The sequence below is a fragment of the Ahaetulla prasina genome, chromosome 2 (assembly GCF_028640845.1).
Source record: "Ahaetulla prasina isolate Xishuangbanna chromosome 2, ASM2864084v1, whole genome shotgun sequence".
In the NCBI taxonomy this organism is placed as follows: Eukaryota; Metazoa; Chordata; class Lepidosauria; order Squamata; family Colubridae; genus Ahaetulla; species Ahaetulla prasina.
In genome coordinates, this window is record NC_080540.1 from 26,216,982 (window position 1) to 26,239,971 (window position 22,990).

Here is a 22,990-nt window from a genome sequence, read left to right on the forward strand (position 1 = left end):
ACAATTCAGTGAATCTGACTTCCCCGTTGATTTTGCTTGTCAGTCGCAAAAAGCGATCACATGACCCTAGGACACTGCAACTGTCATAACTACATGCCAATTGCCAAGCATTCAAATTCTGATCACATGACCACGGGAATGCTGCAGTGGTTGTGTGGAAAACGGTCATAAGTCACTTTTTTCAGTGCCATTGAAAAACTTTGAACAGTCACTAAATGTAAATTGAGGACTACCTATAAATCTTGATTCTCATGACAATACTAAGCCACAATGGGATTTACTAATATGTGGTTTTATGTCTTATAAGAATGCATCCAGTAATGCTGTAGGAAGTTAGCACCCACCCTTCTCCTAGAAGAATGAAATATTTTAGAAAATATTAAAAAGGGCAGAATATTATATTTCCCTGGATGAGAGAAATGGAGAAACATGTTTTAAGGACAAAGCAGCTTCCTGCAGCTTCCTGCCTCCCCCCACCTTTGTCAATGGGCCAGAGACAGAAACGCATTCTCCCTACCTTTGTCAATGGGCCAGAGACAGAAACGCATTCTCCCCACCTTTGTCAATGGACCAGAGACAGAAACGCATTCTCCCCACCTTTGTCAATGGGCCAGAGACAGAAACTTTGTCAAGATCCAGACTCGGGTCTCACCTAAAGTGAACCCCTGAAGTCACAGGATCCTCTGAAACGTCTCCCTTCAACTGCTATTGTGACATTTGGAATATTCCGGAAGGGCAATGTTTGAAGGGGTGAAGCTACATTACTCCCTGCTTTTGGGGAACATCTAATGTAGAAAAGCAATGCCGTACTTCTAGTAAAACAATCCAGTAATCCCCTGTGACTCTCCCCAAGAGGACTTTCCAGTTTTGTACTGAAGATACTAAGAAACACTTTTATTGAAGAACAGCCCCTGATCTGAGGGGATAAAAGATGGTGGCAGGGACATCTAGCGCAGGGGTCTCCAACCTTGGTCCCTTTAAGATTTGTGGACTTCAACTCCCAGAGTGGACCAAGGTTGGAGACCCCTGATCTAGCGTGTGAAGCTATGGAAGAGCAAAATGGAGATCCTGAAGAGGGAAAAATACTGAAGAAAACCATGTTGCTAGATGGAAAAATTACCAAATAACCAGGTTTTACAACAACAAAATTACTTCAGGAAACAGAAAAGTGACAAAACTGAGATGGCAATTTCATCTCAGTGAGCAAAATTCGAATTCATTTAATAAGGGAGAGAAAACAGCTAAATATAGGAGCAGTTTAATAAAGGAATTTGGTGAGAAACATCCATTATAGGAGGAGGAATTAAATACACAATTAAAAATGATCTTCATCAAGTATGAAATTAAGACAAGATTAAATCTAAAGAACTTTTTTAGAATCCTAGACCATCTACCCAAAATGCATTCATGATTTTCTTTGAAATGACCACAAATCGGTGCATGGCAAATTTGATTTCCTTTGCTGAGAATTGAACTATATACCTTTCTTGGTTTCCAGAAAGTTTGCTATGCAAGAAAAAACTATATGGATACTTCTGAAAGCAAGATAGAATCAGTGTAAATTCTCAATGGAAGACCAAAGAAGCCACTGTATTGAATGAAGACCAGAGATTGATGACAATCATAGCATTTTCTTAGAAATGTGATGAAGTGCTTTGCTATAGGAACGACTTCTCGATCGCCTTCATTGGATCCTCGGACCCTAACGTTTTCTGAGGCTTTTTCTTTTTTGCCCGTCACTACTTTTTTCAGAGATTTTATACCTCAGTCAGGTTCTCCACCCTGCTGCCCTTTTTAAATTATTTATTGGCATTCTCAAAACATTTTATCCATTTTCGTAGAGGGGTTAAAGACTTATCGCTCCTACAACGCTTTTGACTAGGCCCTTGTGCTCAATTTCTTCACTCTCAAAATTATCTGGGCTTTCCTCACCTACAGTACTCCTACTCTTCCCTTCTTCTCATTATATCCTTCACTCTTTGCATTCCAAGTAGGAATGCAATTCATCCCATGTATTATTTATTTATTTATTTATTTATTTATTTATTTATTTATTTATTTATTTGCATTTATATCCCGCCCTTCTCCGAAGACTCAGGGCGGCTTACACTATGTCAAGCAATAGTCTTCATCCATTTGTATATTATATACAAAGTCAATTTATTGCCCCCAACAATCTGGGTCCTCATTTTACCTACCTTATAAAGGATGGAAGGCTGAGTCAACCTTGGGCCTGGTGGGACTTGAACCTGCAGTAATTGCAAGCAGCTGCTGTTAATAACAGACTGTCCACCTCCATGCTTTGAAATGTCGTGTTCTTCCTATTCACCGCATACTTTGTACATTTGTAGAGACTCTGAAATTGATCGTATAACTTTATCCCCATATTTGCATTAGATATCTCCCTATCTGTCATACCCTTACCTGCCCTACTATTTACTTGACATGTTATTTTGGGGGATTGCCCTCTCCCCCCACCCCCATTCATTTAAAACCTCCTCAGGTCAGGCTTTCACAGCACCTTTCAAATATTCATCCTAATTCTTGGGAGATGTAGTGTATCATTACAAATAAACAGGAATGTTTATAGCTCTGGGCTGAAATGGCACCAATTTTTGGTGCTCTCCACGCTTGGTTGTTTTCTTGCAAATGGTTCATTACCCAAACTAGGTAACAGCATCCAACAACCAACCAAACTAGGAGTACATCAAGGTAGCCTATTGCCTGCATCTCACAACTGAAGAGTCCAAACTACACTGTACATTTATCAACTTGGTTACCTCAGTCACCTAAGTAACAGTAGATGAGGTCAATAACTTCCACTCTGTAGTGGACAGAGTGCACTACAGAGTGCTGTTTGTATTCATTATTATTTCTCTTTCTTGATCCATATCCTTCAAACTAAAGTAACAGTCTTACCTAAAGCTCTTTCCACCCTGTATGCATGTAAGGTTTCTTAATAACGTGGATCCCTTTCTGGTAAGCTGATCATTTTGAGTATAGCTCTTTTTATATACTTATAGGACTCCCTCCTATGGGAATTCTTTAGGACAGGGGTCTCCAATCTTGGCAATTTTAAGACTTGCGGACTTCAACTCCCAGAATGCATCACCTCACAGGCTGAGCTTGGATTGCTTGGAACAGGGGTCTCCAACCTTGGCCACTTTAAGAGTTGTGGACTTCAACTCCCAGAATTCCTCAGCCAGCTTTGCTTTGCTGGCTGAGGAATTCTGGGAATTGAAGTCCACAACTCTTAAAGTGGCCAAGGTTGGTCTTAAGATTGGTCTTAAAGTGGCCAAGGTTGGTCCACAAGTCTTAAAGTGGCCAGGGTTGGAGACCCCTGCTTTAGGAGACGCAAGAGTACTGGAGAAAATACTTTTGAAATCACTAACATCTCATTATGAAACCTTTATTATAAGAATTATAAGGCCCTCAATCTTTTACTTTACAAATTCTGAGTGTACAGTATCATCGATACCCAAAGAAAACGGTTGATGGGACTTGTCCTTTCTCAAAATGGATGGCAACACAGATATGACCAAATTCAAAGAAAAAAATGAATCAGGAAGCAGGGTGGTTATATCATTCACCAAAACATTTTCTGGCTCACCACGATATTTACCATCAGTATCTAGCTGGATATCTTTTGGATATCTCAGAAATTCAATATCTTTTGGAAAACAAGTACAATACATCAGATTGTACTATATCCATATTGTTTTTAAAAAATTGATCATTTTCATGGGAAAATGTGGAAACCAAAAGACATTCTTGGAAATAAAGATAATTCTGTACTCCAGATCTTATTTTTTCAGAAGAAGATTGTGGAATGGGGCAGAGAATGAGGACTGAAGAAAATACAAAGTGATATGATACAAGCAAAAAACAAACAAACAGAGAAAGAACGCAGATTAAATTTTAAACTGGAGTATGTGATCGCTTTGATTCATTGACTTTTTAAAGCCTACAAGCCAAAACTTGAGATGCAAAAAGGAATTACTCCTTCAAATTTCACTTGAAAAGCACCCATGGTGTTCCATTTGCCTCAGTCATTGCAACAGAAAGAATAAGAGCATTGCAGTTTCGACAATTTTAATTTTTCCTTGATCAACTCACCCATCCTCCACAGCATTTAAATTATGTACACTATCCAGAGTTCTTTACCAACAATAGTAGTAAAATTTACAAAGGGTTATATGCATTTAAAAAACTTGCCCCCAGAAGGAAAATTCAGGTTTTTTTTAAAAAAAGGATACTTCCACATTTCTCTTCCAGAGCTTTGGGAACCTTGAATTAAAAGCAAGTCATGAACAAAGATAAGCAGGGGGCACAACACTGATTTATTAAAAATGACTGTTTAAAGCAGGGGTCCCCAACCCACGGGCCTGGTTTAGAACCAGGCTGCACAAGCGGGAGGTGAGATGCGTGCGGAGCGTCATTCATGCAAGTGGCAAGTGCTTGCACTCATATGTATAGCTCTACTTGTATGAGTGGTGGGCACTTGTGCTTGAGTGCGAAGCTCCACTTGCACAAATGGAGCTCTGTGTGTGCCTGTTACTCCAACGGAACCATCCTCTCCCCCCACCCCACTGGGCCAAGACAGAGTTTGGGGACCGGTCTCCAACCTTGGCAACTTTAAGACTTGTGGACTTCAACTCCCAGAGCTCCGAACTCTGGGAGTTGAAGTCCACAAGTCTTAAAGTTGTCAAGCTTGGAGACCCCTGCTTTAAAGTGTCAGTATGGAGATAAAAAAAACAAAACACCACTACCCAACGAATCAGCTATAGTATTAACTATAATGACAGTTGTTGTTTTTTGCCAAAGTTAATTTGAGGTCACTAGTTAGGTACCCAATTAAAAACACAAATACGTGTACTGGAAAAAAATTTCTGCCACATTTGGAGCAAAGAAATCCTGGCCTACCACGCTGAATCCTTCTTGGCGACAGATTGGCCCGATAAAAATTGATCCTTGGTTATTTACATCTCTTTCAACTGAATTCACGGGATCTCTTAAAGGGAAGCATTATGCGATTGCTGAAAATTTCCCCACCCTTTCAGTCCATATTACAATTTAGTACGATTCTTCCATATCTACTCTCTACAATTTAATACGATTCTCCCCTATCTACATTCCCTGATGCGATGCAAGACTTTTGCCAGGACCGAAGGTTGTTTTGAGATGTGGGACCATTTGCATCGCTTCTCACTTCCGTGAATTGCTGGATGCAATTTTAAGCTGGGATACTTCTGTGCATAAAACATGCAGTTGTGTTCTGCTGAAATCCAACCTTTTTAAGACTATCAGTGAAATTCATCTCAAACACCAAGCACTTTCACAAGGCTTAGTTCATTTCGTATTTTGAGGCAAGTAGAAAGAACTGTAGGAGGTAGATGGTAATTGTGGCCATGTGATCTATGCCCTGTGGTTTTTTTATGTGATTCCTGTTCGGCACAGGTTAAAAGGGAGCGGGATTCAATCATATGGCCATGGTCCTCATTTTTTATCCGCACCGTGTAAACACCCCTGGATAGAAGATGTGAAAAGCAGGATCCCACATCCAACAATATCCTTTCTGCATGATCTTCTTCCAGTTGACTTTAAACTTGTTCCTTGGGAGCACTAGAGAGGTTGCGTGCCGACTTTAAACGCATTCCTTGGGAGCACTAGAGAGGTTGCACGTTGACTTTAAACTCATTCCTTGGGAGCACTAGAGAGGTTGCGCGTTGACTTTAAACACGTTCCTTGGGAGCACTAGAGAGGTTGCGCGCTGACTTTAAACTCGTTCCTTTGGAGCACTAGAGAGGTTGCGCGTTGACTTTAAACGCGTTCCTTGGGAGCACTAGAGAGGTTGCGCGCTGACTTTAAACGCGTTCCTTGGGAGCACTAGAGAGGTTGCGCGCTGACTTTAAACTCATTCCTTGGGAGCACTAGAGAGGTTGCGCGCTGACTTTAAACTCATTCCTTGGGAGCACTAGAGAGGTTGCGCGTTGACTTTAAACTCATTCCTTGGGAGCACTAGAGAGGTTCCGCGTTGACTTTAAACTTGTTCCTTGGGAGCATTAGAGAGGTTGCGCGTTGACTTTAAACCCGTTCCTTGGGAGCGCTAGAGAGATTGCGCGTCGCTTTAAATTCGTTCCTTGGGAGCGCTAGAGAGTTCTTCCCCTGTATGAACTCTCTGATGCAGTTTAAGGTCTGAGCTGTTACTGAACTGTTTTGCACACTCGGTACATTTATATGGTTTCTCTCCCGTGTGGATTTTTTGATGGGATTTCAGATTCATGCTGTACCTGAACGTCAATCCGCAGTCAGCACATTTATACGGTTTCTCTCCCGTGTGAATTCTTTGATGGGTCTTCAGATTCACGTTGTGAGTAAAAGACTTCCCACACTCAGAACACTTATAGGGTTTCTCTCCTGTGTGGATTTTCTGATGCGTCTTCAGGTACATGCTGTGAGTGAAAGTCTTCCCGCATTCGGAACATTTGTACGGTTTCTCCCCGGTGTGGATTTTTTGATGCGATTTCAGGTTAATGCTGTAGCTGAAGGTCATTCCGCATTCAGAACATTTATATGGTTTCTCTCCCGTGTGAATTCGCTGATGTGATTTCAGGTTCATGTTGTACCGGAAATTCTTTCCGCACTCGGAACATTTGTACGGCTTCTCACCTGTGTGCATCTTTTGATGGGACTTCAGGTTTGTGAAGTTCTTTCCGCACTCTAAGCATTTATAGGTTTTATCTCCTGAATGTGCTTTCTGCGGTTTTGGAAGGCTTACCCGCTGACTTAAGCCACCTCCAAATTCAAGGGATTTCGGTGGTTTTTCTCTACTATGGCTCGTATTTTTCATTTCTTTGTTACAATCTTCCAATTTGGGAATTTGAGAGAAGTCAGCCTCTTCAAAAGGGACAGCTTTCTCTCCCCATTTCTGTTTTTCTTCAGACTTCGGTTTGTCCTGTTTACTGCTTTTTCCATCATCTGAATAAATCAATAAGAAGAATGTAATCAGAGAAAACATTAACCTCAATCCTGGAAGGTCTCTTAGATTCAAAGAAGAGATGGTGCCCGGACAATACCTTCAACCAAATTCTGAGTTTTATGTTTGGGCAGACAGTATGGTTTGTAAACCATAATTTATGCCTCCACAGTTTATAACTGTGGCTGATTCTTTAAACCATCACAAAATAAATGCAAAGTGACTTGGCACAAACACTGAGACGATACAACATACGACCCAAAAATTAGCTTGTTTAGTTTCGGTATAATGTGCTTTGTGAATCCAGCTGATTATAATTTATTCAGCAAACATGGCTAAGCAAACCATTGCTTAGTGCCATGATGGCGAACCTATGGCACCCGTGCCACAGGTGGCATGCGGAGCCATATCTGTGGGCACGCGAGCTCAGCTCTGGCACATGCATTTTCGGGCCTTCTGGGCCCACCAGAAGTAGGGAAACAGGCTGTTTCCTGCCTCCAGAGAGCCTGCGGGATGGTGGGGAAGGCCTGTTTTTCTCTCTTACCTGGCTACAGGGCCTCTCAATGAGTCTGGGGAGGACGAAAACGGCCTTCCCCACCCCCCTGGAAGCCCTCCGGAGGCCAGAAATGGCCCGTTTGTCAACTTCCGGTTGGACAGGAAGTGACTTTTTTGCTGTCCCCAGCCTCCAGAGCCTCTCTAGGAGTCTTACTAGATGTTTTCATCCTCCCCAGACTCATCGAGAGGCTCTGGAGCCAGGTGTGAGAGAAAAATAGGCCTACTGGGCCATTGCATGCCAGGAGCAGGGCAGGGAATGGGGGGGGGTGTTTTGTGTGCATGCGCAGGGCGCATAGAATTATGGGTGTGAGGACGCATGCATGTGACCCCCCCGCCCCCCCGGCACGCAATGGCAAAAAGGTTAGCCATCACTGGCTTAGTGCAATGCGTGAACTCATGACTGAATGCTTACCTGCTGGTCTTTCTTCTCCTTGCGAATTCCTGACAGATGGATCCTCAGTTACTTCCTGCCATGACGTGAATTTAGTTTGGGGCACTGAAACAAAGCACCAAGAAAAGAAAAAACAACAAAAAATTACTTCAGGAGCATTTTATGGTATCAAACCATTATGGCTTTAAATTTGGCCCATTGCTTAATTAAAGTTAAAACACGAATGGCAAGTACTTGTAGTTCTTACACACAGAAGAGCAACAAGGTTAGCTAGACAGTTTGAAGGTTCCTATAGAAAACACACAGGCAATTTTGGACAAGGAGCCTGGCAGTTAGTATGAATTAAGCTAGTGTTGGTTATTTACTTATTTCTATTCTGACTTATTATTTTTGCAAATAGGATGGCAAACATATCCAATATACCTCCCTTCTCCTATTTGGTGTGGGGTTTAGTCTTTATTTATATACAGTAGCTTACTGTACGGACACGGTGGCTTAGTGGGTAAGACGCTGAGCTTGTCGATCGAAAGTTCGGCAGTTCAGCAGTTCGAATCCCTAGTGCGCATAACAGGGTGAGCTCCCATTACTAGTCCCAGCTTCTGCCAACCTAGCAGTTCAAAAGCACGGAAAAAATGCAAGTAGAAAAATAGGAACCATCTTTGGTGGGAAGGTAACAGCGTTCCGTGCACCTTTGGCGTTGAGTCATGCCGGCCACATGACCACAGAGACGTCTTCAGACAGCGCTGGCTCTTCAGCTTTGAAACGGAAATGAGCACTGTCCCCTAGAGTTGGGAACGACTAGCACGTATGTACGAGGGGAACCTTTGCCTTTAGCTTACCTTGCCAGTATTGATAGGAGTGCTACTGTACGTAAACAGGGAGAAAGCCTCACACTCACTACCTCTGATGATGTTACCTAGTTGGGTATTGAAACATCTGCAAGCAATATCCTAACGGAATCAGTAAATCCTTTCACAAATTTCTGTCTATCTGTCTCTAACATCCATGTCTGAAACTGTTGATAACCGAAAATATTAAGGGTGATAAAAGAAGATACAGATAGCCCTCAACTTATGACCACAATAGAGCTAAGTGAGAAATTTGTTAATTTGAGTTTTGCCCCATTTTATGACTTTTCTTGCCACATTTGTTATGCGAATCAGTGCAGTTGTTAAATTAGTAACACAGTTGTTAAATTAATCCGATTTCCCTATGGACTTTGCTTGTCAGAAGGTCGTAAAAGGCAATCACATGACCCCGGCACACCACAAACGTCATAAATATGAGTCAGTTGTCAAGCATCCAAATGTAAATCACGTGACCATGGAGAGGCTGCAACGATCATACGTATGAAAAATGGTCCTAAGTCACTTTTTTCAGGGCCATTGTAACTCTGAACAGTCACTAACCGAACTGTTTTAAGATGAAAACTATCTGTACTAAAAAGAACTGAGGAGATTGGCCATAACCAATCGCCTCAGCCTATTTTTTATTTTATTTTTTTTTATTTATTTCTTTTCTACCTTTATTATTTTTATAAATAATAAAACATATCTAATACTCTTTCCTCCTGCTACTTTCCCCATAACAACCACTCTGTGGGGTCAGTTGGGCTGAGAGAGAATTACTGGCTCAAGGTCATCCAGCCCACTTTCATGCCTACGCTAGGAGTAGAACTCAGTTTCCCGGTTTCTAACTTGGTAGAACTTAGCCACTAGATCCGTGATGGTGAACCTATGGCACGCGTGCCACAGGTGGCACACGTAGCCATATCAGTGGGCACGCCAGCTCAGCTCCAACGTGCATGCCAGCCAGCTGATATTTGGGCCTTCTGGGCCCACCAGAAGTAGGGAAACAGGCTGTTTCCTGCCTCCGGAGAGCCTGTGGTGGGTGGGGAAGGCCTGTTTTCCTTTCTCATCTGGCTCCAGATCCTCTCTATGCATCTAGGGAGGGTGAAAACAGCCTTCCCCAGGCCCTCTGGAGGCCCAAAATAGCCCGTTTCCCAACTTCTGGTTGGGCAGGAAGTGACTATTTTGCTCTCCCCAGCCTCCAGAGACTCCTAGAGGCTCTGGAGGCTGGGGACAGCAAAAAAGTCACTTCCTGTCCAACCGGAAGTTGGGAAATGGGCTGTTTTGAGCTTCCGGAGGGCCTCTGAGTGGGTGGGGAAGGCTGTTTTTGCCCTCCCCAAATGCATAGAGAGGATCTGGAGTCGGGTGAGAAAGAAAAACGGGCCTACCAGGCCATCATATGCCAGGAGTGGGAGGGGGGATGCATGCACATGCGCAGGGCAGGGCACATAGAATTATGTGTGTGGGCACATGCGCGTGTGAACCTTCCCCCCTTCCCATCCTGCCACGCAATGGCAAAAAGGTTAGCCATCACTGCACTAGACCAAACTGGCTTTCTATTCTCACTGCTTTCCATGCTCTGGCATTACGCACATGGATGAGCTACTATTGTTCTCTAAGGCTCACCCACAGGGCACCGATTAGCACAATGGATGGCAGTCATTTCTGGTTATCGTAACCAAGATGAAAACTTACCCAGAGATGGCACGGTCCCATACTTCTCTTCTATTGTGTCCATCTGGTTTGGATCTAATGGAGTCCTTTCCTCCATCGCCACTTTGTTAACAGGCCCTGAGCCCTAAAAGAAGAAGAAAACATGTTATTCTACAAGACGATATTTTCTCAGTTGCCTTCAAACCTCTTTAATAGAAAGAAGGTGACAGGACTGAAATACATCATGCAAAGCCAAAACATGATACTTTTGCTTACTACAAGGCAAAGCAAGAGGAATTTGTTGAACACCTGACAAAGTTGTCCTGTTTCATTCCCAGTTGGAACCCGTGGGTGTTACAGGTCCATCAGAGAAGGTGTTCTGTCTCCTTCCCCACTTCAGAGCAACGAGCTGGCCTTCAGCCAGTGGATTCACGGCTCTTATCAGTCCTGGCAGAGAAATCGCAGCTGTCTGCCAAAGTTCAAACAAATGACTCACAGAGTAAGACTTTCAGCTCTCTTTGAAATGGTTCAGCTAATTTTTGCTTCCCGTGGAATGAGAGCAGTCCCAAAGCTCCTTATATATCCTGTGGGGTGAGGCCCCTGCCCCACCCTTCCCTTTGATGACGCCGCCTCTCTAATCTTCTGAAGCGCGGGTCGATCCAAGCTTGATTATTATTATTGTCAGCTGTGTCTGAAGGCGTAGCCGGGGGAAGGGAGGAATCAGGGGATGAGGGCTTCATTACGTCCTCCGACTGGTCTGGTTCTGGATCCTGGAGCCGGGCCAAAGGCATCGGTGCTCCCGAGGTAAACCTTACCGGCCCTTCCCCCTCACTCTCAGAGTCACTTTCGAGCATGGGGCCAGGTCTGGGGGCTGGAGTCACAACAGAAGGGTTCCCCAACCCCCGTTCGGTGGACTGACATTGGTCGCGGGCATGCCAGCAACCAGGTCCCACAAACAAGCAAAAGCCCCATCCACGGTATGCAGGCAGCATGCAAAACCATGCCCCCTCTGGTCCACGGAAAAACCTTTCTTCACGGAACTTGCCCAAAAGGTTGGAGGCCACTGCATTAGAGAAACCTGGAGAAAAGGTCTTGCTCAGTTAAAAGTCTGTAGAGATTCTCAGTCATCCAGGTCATGGTTGTCCCAAAGAAGACAACTGGACTTTTGTTTTTCTTTTGAAGACGTTTCGCTTCTCATCCATTCTATTTCCCACTCTCCTGTCAGAGCTGAAGATGCTTCTTGGATGAGAAGCGAAATGTCTTCAAAAGAAAAAAAAAGAAAGTCCATGTCGAGTCGAACTAGCTCTGGCTCGACACATGACTCTACTGGGATACGGAACATGGGAGCAACCCCTCATCAAAGATTCAAAGGGATGACATATCAAGTACTTCTTTGAGGGCTGCAGGGATCTGCGTTTGGCAAGCATGAGAAAAGAATCAGCATACTGGCGGCTGGGATAGAGGGAGATGAGGGCTGGGCATTAGGAAGAGCTACTTTAGTTCCAGGAGTTAGCAGATGTCGTGGCAGCTGAGGCTGTCAGACGAGGAGGGAGAGAGCGGCCAGGCGTCCAATCAACGGAGCAGTTGAGCCATGGGGCAGGGCATGAGCAGCGCAGGATGTTTAAAAGGGGCTGAGAGGCAGAAGCTCTCAGCACTGACTTTATACAGAGAGATCTCGACTTTTACTGAGACTCGGTTTGTAGCAGACCCAATAAACGAAGTCACTATCGGAAAGAAAACCAAGTTGGCTTGTTTCTTCTCATGGCGTCTGACACAACTCTCGCTTAGCTAGCTGAGAGTCCAGTTGCCTTCTGAAGAAAGCGCCTTTGGGTCTTATTCAGTTATTTGTGAATGGTTCGAGCCTGTTGAACCTGATGAAGTGGAAAGGGTCCTAAATCAGGGGTCTCCAACCTTGGCAACTTTAAGACTTGTGGATTCAACTCCCAGAGTTCCTGTTGTGCCTTGCCCGCCCCCTTCTCCGCAGCCGGGCCCCTCTCATCTCCTGCTATCTCAGCCAGAGACTGATAATGAAGACGAATGGCCTGGCATGCCTCCAGCCCCCAGTCCTGGCACCATGCCCAGACAGACTGAGCAAGACGAATGGCCTGGCATGCCTCCAGCCCCCAGTCTTGGCACCATACCCGGACAGACTGAGCAAATAAACCTCCCCCCCACAGCGTGTGAGCATGAAGCCAGTCACGAGCTAGAATTGCCGGCAGCTGGAGGGTAGACAGATCCCCGCTTCCAGAGAATGGAGAGGCGACGTCAGCAAAAGGAAGGGAGGGGCAGGCTTGGATAAGTGCCGAGTCATGAAGCCACACCCCATGGCCTATATAAAGGATCTGCTTTCTGGCATTCTTTGAGTCAGGCAAAGTCTAATCTGATTGCTGAAGTCACACCTTGGATTCCTGCCTGCCCTGAGAACTCTGACAGGACTTTGGCAAAGCTGCAGAGGCTTTGTGGCCACGATTGAGACAGACTTTCCAGACCCGGCCGTCAGAAGAGGAGTGGGACACGACAGTTCCTCAGCCAGCAAAGCTGACTGAGGAACTCTGGGAGTTGGAGTCCACAAGTCTTAAAGTTGCTAAGGTTGGAGACCCCTGTCCTAAATGCTGTTGGTAAAACCACCTGTCAATTAGATCCCATCCTTCTTGCTGCTGAAAGCTTCCAAGCAGACAGTGATAAATTCTTCACTGTGGGAGGAGGCGTTTCCGGGAGCTTTCAAGGAGGCCCCAGTTCACTCCCTCCTCAAAAAAAACCAAAACATCTCTTGATCCCACCAGTCTGGACAATTTTCGTCTAATCTCCCACCTTCCCTTTCTAAGGAAGGTGATAGAATTCAGAGGGTTCTGAATGAAATGAGAGAATCTTGATTCCCTCCAGTCGGGATTCAAGGCCTGGTTATGGGACAGAAATAACACGGGTTGCACCTTGTCCCAAAGGTGCTTTTTCAAGAGGCAACTGGACTTTCTTGTTTTTTCTTTAAGACCTTTCGCTTCTCATCCAAGAAGCTTCTTCAGCTTTTTTTTAAATTTACATTTATATCCCGCCCTTCTCCGAAGACTCAGGGCGGCTTACAGTGTGTAAGGCAATAGTCTCATTCTATTTGTATATTTACAAAGTCAACTTATTGCCCCCAACAATCTGGGTCCTCATTTTACCTACCTTTTAAAGGATGGAAGGCTGAGTCAACCTTGGACCTGGTGGGACTAGAACCTGCAGTAATTGCAGGCAGCTGTGTTTTAATAACAGGCTTCTTGCGATATGGGTTCTATCATATCGCAAGATCTCAAATGGACAGCTAACATCAAAAACATCATTAAAAAAGGACAACAAAGAATGTTCTTTCTGCGCCAACTCAGTAAGCTCAAACTGCCCAAGGAGCTGCTGATCCAATTCTACAGAGGAATTATTGAGTCTGTCATTTGCACCTCTATAACTGTCTGGTTCGGTTCTGCAACCCAACAAGAAAAACACAGACTTCAGAGGATAATTAGAACTGCAGAAAAAATAATTGCTACCAACTTGCCTTCCATTGAGGACCTGTATACTGCACGAATCAAGAAGAGGGCCGTGAAAATATTTGCAGATCCCTCGCATCCTGGACATAAACTGTTTCAACTCCTACCCTCAAAACGACGCTATAGAGCACTGCACACCAGAACAACTAGACACAAGAACAGTTTTTTCCCGAAGGCCATCACTCTGCTAAACAAATAATTCCATCAACACTGTCAGACTATTTACTGAATCTGCACTACTATTAATCGTTTCATAGTTCCCATCACCAATCTCTTTCCACTTATGACTGTATGACTATAACTTGTTGCTGGCAATCCTTATGATTTATATTGATATATTGATCATCAATTGTGTTGTAAATGTTGTACCTTGATGAACGTATCTTTTCTTTTATGTACACTGAGAGCATATGCACCAAGACAAATTCCTTGTGTGTCCAATCACACTTGACCAATAAAATTCTATTCTATTCTTACAGCCTGAGCCACACCGCGGCCCCTCACAGCTGGGTGAAATCATTGTGCCAACATGGGATGAGGTACCATCAGTGTGGTGATGGATGAGGTACCATCAGTGTGGTGATGACATTCAACTTCATATCTCAATTCAACTAGACACAAGAACAGTTATTTCCCCAAATGCCATCACTCTGCTAAACAAATAATTCCCTCAATGCTGTCAAACTATTTACTAAGTCTGCATTACTATTAATCTTCTCATCATTCCCATCACCCATCTCCTCCCACTTATGACTGTATGACTGTAACCTTGTTGCTTGTATCTTTATGATTTATATTGATATTTGTTCTGTCTCTGTCCTCACTTTGGAGTAACGAGCTGGCCTACAGCCAGTGGCTCCTATCAGTCCTGGCCGAGAAAACGCAGCTCCCTGCCAAGAAGTTCAAACAGATTAAGACTTCAACTCACTTCGACACGGTTCAGCTAATTTGCTTTCCGTAGAAGTGAGAGCAGTCCCAAAACTCCTTATATATCCTGTGGGGTGGGGCTCTTGCCCCACCCCTCCCTTTATTTATTTATTTATTTGATTTGATTTTTATACCGCCCTTCTCCCGAAGGACTCAGGGGGGTGTACAGGCAAATAAAAACAGACAAGACAATATTATATAAAATACAAGATTAAAAAACTTTGATGACGCCGCCTTTCTAATCTTCTGAAGTGCGGGTTGGTCCAGGCTTGATTAATATGGTTATCAGCTGCGTCTGTAGGCGTAGCCTGAGGAAGGGAGGAATCGGGATGTCGGCCTCATTATGTCCTCTGACTGGCCTGGTTCTGGCTCCTGGAGCTGGGCCAAAGGAATTGGTTCTTCTGAGGTAAGCCTTACCGGCCCTTCCCCCTCACTCTCAGAGTCACTTTCGGGCATGGGGCCAGGTTTGGGGGCTGGAGCCACAACAATATTGTTTCCTGATTGCTTATTTGTACCCCATGACTATCATTAAGTGTTGTACCTTATGATTCTTGACCAAGGTATCTTTTCTTTTATGTCCACTGAGAGCATATGCACCAAGACAAATTCCCTGTGCGTCCAATCACACTTGGCCAATAAAATTCAATTCTGTTCTGTTCTGTTCTATTCTATTCTAATGACTCAAGTGATGCTGTTGCTGCAGTGCTTGGAGGCTATAAGGGTCTGGATGGCAAACAACAGATTTGTAAAGGACAAAATCCAGTCAAAGTTTTTCGCAGTTTGTTCTGCAAGCTCTGTTTTTCTAAAAAATGTATGCATCATGTATGAAAGGGACAAAGCTTGCGCTGGAAAGGGACAGTCCTGTTTCTGTCCTTCTGATGAAAGCCACCCATCCTTGCCCACACTTGTACTCCTGCGCTTCCTTGTGTTATCCTTGTCTTACCTGATCTGACTGCAGAGAAGCGGTTCCTCTCCCACCATCAACGGCCATTTGATTTTCTGTAGGTAAAACAAAGACAGATTTTTACACTTCGTATCTTTCACGCTGGACCGTGAGAAAAGGCGACTGATTCAATGAAATACCATCCACTGATCTTTACCTAGAGAAGTGGCCTTATCAATCAGGATTTTTTCAAACGGTGGCCTTGGATTAGTGGCGGCTGATAAACTATCCGGGTCAGGAAACTCAGAGGCAGGTCTGGCCAGCATCCCTTGTGCCTGAAATCAGGAAGAAGAAGCCATGCAAAGAAAATTAACTCATCATTTTTGCAAACATGGGTTCAATTCTTCACCTTGCCAGGAAATTATAGGCGTTCTGGAATCTAAGCTGAGGAGTGACTGATTTCAAAATCGCTATGATTTTGTCCTGTCACCTTTTAAACCACGGGTGTCAAACTCGAGGCCTGCGAGCCAAATGCGGCCTACGGGGTGCTTAGATCTGGCCCACAGGGCCGCTCTGGAAACAATGAAGGACCAGCCCACAATGCCTCTGCAGCAAAAACGGAGTTTGGGAGGGCTGCATGGGGCCTTCCCGAACTCCATTTTTGTCGGCAGCGGGTTGCAGGCAGGGGAGAAATCTGTGGGCGTGGCCAAATTGGTGGACATGGCTTGGTGGTCAGGTGGGCGTGGCCAATAACAATAAATAATAAAAATAATAAACAAAGTACACAAAACAATAACAGGTACCAAAACCCAACTTTTACACTTTACACACACACACAACACAACACAACACAAATGACTCACACACAATGTAAAAGCAGCTGCACTTCACCCAAAATGGCCCCTGCAACAAGCAGGAACCTCACACAGCCACAAAAAGCTCGAAAACCAACTTTCACACTTTACACAGACACAACACAACACAACTGACTCTCTCTCACACACAAAACGCCACATACAGCTTTGTGAGATTTTGTGTGTTTGTGTAGTTAGAGTGAAACACTACAGAAACACACCAAATCTCAGAAAGCTGCAGAAATATTTTATTATTTTATTTTATTTATATTTTTAGATAAAAGCAGTTCAATTTAAAACTTCCTTAACTTTAAATTACTATGTCTAAAAAAAAAATAAAACTCCTAAAAAAACTCCAAATTAACTATTTTTTTAAAGCTCCCCCCCCAGTTACCCAATTCAAGGGACAAGACAGGCAGATTGAGTTGCTCACCGATGAGATGGATTGCAGGCAGGCAGATTGAGTGGCTAGCTGATGCAATTGATTGCAGCAGCCGAAGCAAAGCAAGACAGCGAGCGAGCCCAAAAGAAGCAGCAAGCTGCCAAGTAGGGATCGGGCAATTGAATGGGCATGGAGGTGGAGGCCAGGGATTTTTGCTACTGGTTCTCTGATCTACCTGCCCCCATCGCTCCAGATCACCGGATCCGGTCCAAACCGGAAGCATTTCACCCAATTGCAGGAGGCCGTCGCAGCTGAAAATGCTATCAGGCTACCACAGGCGCCCCTGATACAAATGACGTCAAGCTGGCCATGCCCCCCAAAGTCAAACACAACCCTGATGTAGCCCTCAATGAAATTGAGTTTCACACCCCTGTTTTAAACCTTTTTAACCACGTACTTAATGTTCACATTTTAGTTTGGTTATCTCTTGCAAAAGAAAAAAGAAAAGAAAAACATTATCTCTTTTGCAGGACAATTTTTAGCTTTTCTACTACCTGTCTCCAAATCTTTTGGGATTTGCTTGTTTCCATTAAAACGAGAAGTTAGTAAAATAGGTTTTGGGCATGACTTGGTTTGCTCATGTGACGACTGTTTTGCAATTTGTACCGATTACAAGTTGGCACTTCGAGATACTGGTTATCGCTATGAAACCCTTTGGGACTTAGGGCCTGGTTATTTCAAGGGTGGTCCATCTATGGTTGTTTCTAGAGTCCAGGCTGATCAAGCAGAGAGGACAAGTTCCTGAGTCCTACTCATTAAGAAGTGTCCTTTAGTGCAGGGATCTCCAACCTTGGCAACTTGAAGACGTGGACTTCAACTCCCAGAATTCCTAGAGCCAGCTTTGCTGGCTGAGGAACTCTGGGAGTTGAAGTCCACAAGTCTTCAAGTTGCCAAGGTTGGAGACCCCTGCTTTAGTGCTAGAGTCTCCAAACATGGGAACTTTAAGAACTTCCCCTGGCTGAGGAATTCTGGGAGTTGAAGTCCACAAGTCTTCAAGTTGCCAAGTTTGGAGACCCTTGATCTAGTTGGATCCAGGAAGCCAGCCTTTCTCAGGAGATTCAGAATAGTACTTAGACTTCTATACTGCTTAACAGCCCTCTGTAAGTGGTTTACAAATTGCCCCCAACAATCTGGGTCCTCATTTTACCAACCTTGGAAGGATTTATTTATTTATTTATTATTTATTTAATTAGATTTTTATACCGCCCTTCTCCCGAAGGACTCAGGGCGGTGAACAGCCAAGTAAAAAACAACTAGTACATAGACAAGCTTAAAAACATATTAAAAACTAATTATAAACTGGCCAAACTTAAAATTAACACTAAAATAAACAGTCCTAAAACCCCTCTTAAAATTTCCTCAAGCTAGCCCCGCATGGTGGAATAGGAAAGTCTTGAGCTCGCGTTTAAAAGACCGGAGGTCGGGGAGTTGACGCAGCCCTGGAGGCAACTCATTCCATAGGGCTGGAGCCCCCACAGAGAAGGCCCTACCCCTGGGCGCCACCAGTCGACATTGTTTGAGTGACGGCACCCTGAGGAGGCCCTCCCTATGGGAGCGCACAGGCCGATGGGAGGCTATAGGCGGCAGTAGGCGGTCCCGAAGGTAACCCGGTCCTGTGCCATGGAGCGCAGGTTAAAGGTTGAGTCAACCTTGAGCTGGTGAGACTCGAACTAGTGGCAGCCGGCAGTCAGCGGGAGTAGCTTGCAATACTGTATTTTAACCACTGAGCCACCACACAGAAGCTCCTACCTTAATGTTGTTCAGGAAGCTAGTAAAGATCTGGCTGTTCTCCGAGACAAAGCGAAGGTTGAGCCCATATTGGATGGTGGTTATTTTTGGCTATATGGCATTTTGGAGGCCATCCGTAATTCTTTTGTAGGTTTTTATTTTATTTTATTTTACTTTGCATTGCCAGCTATGTAGTCACTGGGGGTGAGTTTTGCTGGCTGAGGAATTCTGGGAGTTGAAGTCCACAAGTTTTAAAGTGAGGTGATCCAAGCACTTCATTCGATAAACTGTGGTTAAGCAAACCCAGTTTAATAATGTGCAAATAGAGAACGTCCACTTGTCCAGTGCTCTGCTACACTGGAATTGGCTATTTCTTTCTTGGGTAAAATTCAGAAAAGTATAGCTTTTCGGATTGCTTTCCAAAATCGAGCCCAACAATTTAGGCACCTGACGAAAATACACTTACCTGCGCTACCTCTATCTCGCTCAGAAGGAATCCTTCCGCCAAGGCAACGGCCTCCGAGCTGGTCTCCGGCCCACACTCTCGAACCCAGTTCCCCATCTCTGGAGGCAAGATTTTCAGGAACTGCTCCAGGATCACCAGATCCAAGATCTGAGCTTTCGTATGCCTTTTGGGCTTCAGCCATTTGTGACAAAGGTCATGAATTCGGCTCCAGACTTCCCGCGGGCCTTCCGCTTCTTGGTAACAAAACTCCCTGAACCTTTTGTGCTGTTCTGACCAGCAAGTGTGTACCCCACGCAGGATATTCTGCACTTTCTTCCCCCAGAACTCTGCCCCATTTCCAACATCCAGGACATCGAGGCTTCTTCCAGCTTCAAGGCTAGTCAAATCTTGGTCTTCCATCTCCGAAGTCTGCCCCAAACAGGCTAGAAAGACGTTGACACTGCTGGATGGCCAAGTTTTTTCCGGAGGCTCGAATGGTTGAAACTCTTCAGCTTTAGGACTTGCAACATAAGATAAGATAAGATATAATGTTTATTGTCATTTTTTACTGTGAGCACACTGGCCCGCATTAAAAATGAAATTTGGTTGCCTGCAATCGATAAGGAAAAATATATATCTATCCGTAAACATCTGTAACACACATGCTATATATCTATCTACCAGAGATGGGATTCAAACCCCAGCACATTAGTTCGCTATCAGAAGCGTGCAGGCGCGGCGCTTCTGGGCATGCACAGAGTATTTTTGATGACGTCTGGGCAGGCGGGTGGAGCCTCCCGCCGCCACTACCGGTTCACCCAAACCAAGGTGAACCAGTAGAAACCCACCCCTGCTACCTACCTACATGTATACACACACACACATATCTATTAATCATTGTCCATTTTGAATACATAGCAGAAAGAGGAAACTTGAGAGAGTTCACAAGCTATATGGAACAAAACTGACAATCTAGACGTCCACGAAGGTTGTGAAGAGGATGTGTAGCATCCCAGACAATCCTGCAGACTCTATTCAAGCATCACTTTTATGCTATGTCCTGGATAGAAGAAAGTGAACTACTCATAATCTTTTCTGCCGTCCTCACCACTCTCTTCGCCGCCTTCCTGTCTCAAGCAAAATTACATTGCTGAGATTAAATGGTATTTCTAAAACCAGACAGCCAGATTAGTTTCTCCCTGGGGATTTGTAGATTATGATGTTACAGCAGCAGAAAAAACGGTCGTAAGTCACTTTTTTCAGCGCTGTTGTAACCTTAGTCAGTAAATGAACGGTTGTAAGCCAAGGACTACCTATAGCTAGCCAAGTCAGACCTCCCTTCGACTCCTTTTCTTTTTTAACCCATTCCATCCTTCTGAGGTCAGTAAAATGAGGACCCAGATTGTTGGAGGCAATAAGTTGACTCTGTAAACTGCTTAGAGAGCGCTGTAAAGCACGGTGAAGCGGTAGATAAGTCTAAGTGCGATTACTAATGATTTATCACTTGTTGTACTATGTACTAAGTACTATGACCATGATTTATCACTTGTTGCTTGTATGTGCACTGAGAGCTTATGCAGTGGAGACAAATTCCTTGTGTGTCCAATCACACGGCCAATAAAGAATATTATATTATATTATATTTCTATTTTATTCTATTCTATTCCATCCCATCCTATCCCTATTGTTCTGTTCTGTTCTGTTCTGTTCTATTCTAGTTTAGTCTATTCTATTCTATAGCGGGTTGGACTATCTATCCTTCCATCTCTTCTCTTCTCTTCTCGCTAAGTAGTTTGAAACTAATAGATGCCATCAACTATTGAAGAACAAGTGGAGAACACCAGTGTTAAGGGTATGCACCCTGGGGGTGCATTTCCGTCTTTTGCCCACGGAGCGGGCGTTAAAAGGAGCATCTTCTCTGGGGCTCCAAATCCTTGTGGCCCTTTTTCACCTTCCGCTTCCACCCAGAGCTCCAGCCAAATTAACCACGACATCTCTCCGTTTCCCCGTCCACCTCCTGCCTGCAATTTTTGCATTTGCTTTCTTCCCAACCTCCATTTTCACCTTAGCCCTTAAGTCTTCCTCCAAGAAGTGGAAGAAGAAAATTAAAACATTGCGGGAGCGGCGGGGGGGTGGGGGGGGGAAGACAAGCAGGAAGAATCCTCTCCTACCCACCCAGCCAGCTCCGGCCCAGTTTTGGTTTTTTTTTTTTAGGAATCCCAATTCTCTCTCCAGACTTGGGTTTTTTTGCCCCTCAAAAAAGGGATTAAAAAAAAAAAACCTTCCACCCTACAAGAAAGAAAAAAAACCCAGGCAGATTTTTGCAAAAAAAAACACCACCTCGTGGATCCAGGTCTCCAGCGATCCTAAATCCGGTGCAATCATCCCCCCACCCCACATTCTCTCCTTTGTAAGGGATCGCTTTGGGGAAGGGCGGCGGGATCTTCCTTGGAAAGGTTCCACGGATCCTAGAAGCGGATGTTCCCTTTTTTGTTTTAATTTTTAAAGGGGGGGGGATCCTAAGCCCCCCCTCCCATCTTTCTCTTGCTTCCTCTTTTCCAAGGGAGGAAAAAAAATAATCAGAAATTAAGGAGCTACTTACTCTCCGCTGGCTAGGATTGGCCTGCGGGCAAGCGGGTGGTTTCAGGAATCGGGGAGGCGGGTGGAAAAAATCGAAAGCAAGGACACGACCCCAGTGGAAAGCGTGGGGAGGCCGCGGTGCAAAAGATGTGAAGTGGGGCGGGGGAGAGAAGGAAGGGCGTGGGGTGGGGGAGCAAGGGAGCCCAGCCACGCAGGAAGCTGCGGCAAGCAGATCTGGGGACAATGGGAGTTGTAGTGCAAGCAATCGGGGAAGACGGGGTGGGTGGGTGGGGGCCGCGATCGCTGCACCCCGTGTTTTAATCCCGCAAGCCGAGCATTGCAAAGGGGACTCACCGGAGCCACGGATCTCCTCGCGGGGTGGGGAGGGAAGAGGGTCGAGGGAAGGGGCGGCGGGGGTGCAGCGACGGCCCGTTTCCCTTTGTGCTTCGCTCCCAGTCTCCCTTCCCGGAGAGAGAGAGGGAGGGAGGGAGGAGGAGCCAATCCGGGAGGCGGGGCCAGAAGAGGGGGGCGGGGTGGGGGCTGGGCCAATGAGAGAAGGCAAGGCTACCTTGGACGGCTGAGCGGGCGAGGTTGGTGCAAGACGGGAGAGTCTCTAGTCTAGGTGCAAACTAGGGCAGAGGGCAGCCCAAGCCAAGCTTTGGCAGGCAGGGATAATAAGAATAAGAATAGAATAGAATAGAATAGAATAGAATAGAATAGAATAGAATAGAATAGAATAGAATAGAATAGAATTTTTATTGGCCAAGTGTGATTGGACACACAAGGAATTTGTCTTGGTGCATATGCTCTCAGTGTACATAAAAGAAAAGATACGTTCATCAAGGTACAACATTTACAACACAATTGATGATCAATATATCAATATAAATCATAAGGATTGCCAGCAACAAGTTATAGTCATACAGTCATAAGTGGAAAGAGATTGGTGATGGGAACTATGAAACGATTAATAGTAGTGCAGATTCAGTAAATAGTCTGACAGTGTTGATGGAATTATTTGTTTAGCAGAGTGATGGCCTTCGGGGAAAAACTGTTCTTGTGTCTAGTTGTTCTGGTGTGCAGTGCTCTATAGCGTCGTTTTGAGGGTAGGAGTTGAAACAGTTTATGTCCAGGATGCGAGGGATCTGCAAATATTTTCACGGCCCTCTTCTTGATTCGTGCAGTAT

The 22,990-nt window shown here is 44.7% G+C and overlaps 1 protein-coding gene across 1 annotated transcript; it reads right to left on the reverse strand.

Annotated features, from left to right (window-relative positions):
- Positions 1–2,541: 2,541 nt before the first annotated feature.
- On the reverse strand, positions 2,542–22,281 carry LOC131193443 (zinc finger protein with KRAB and SCAN domains 7-like). Its single transcript, XM_058173598.1, has 7 exons — positions 22,158–22,281; positions 19,245–19,743; positions 15,972–16,089; positions 15,815–15,870; positions 10,466–10,568; positions 7,944–8,027; positions 2,542–6,978 (listed from the first exon to the last, which is right to left on the reverse strand). Exons 2-7 carry the CDS (start codon positions 19,641–19,643, stop codon positions 6,128–6,130), a joined length of 1,611 nt encoding a protein of 536 aa, XP_058029581.1. The 5' UTR covers positions 19,644–19,743; positions 22,158–22,281; the 3' UTR covers positions 2,542–6,127.
- Between the last annotated feature and the right edge of the window lie 709 nt (positions 22,282–22,990).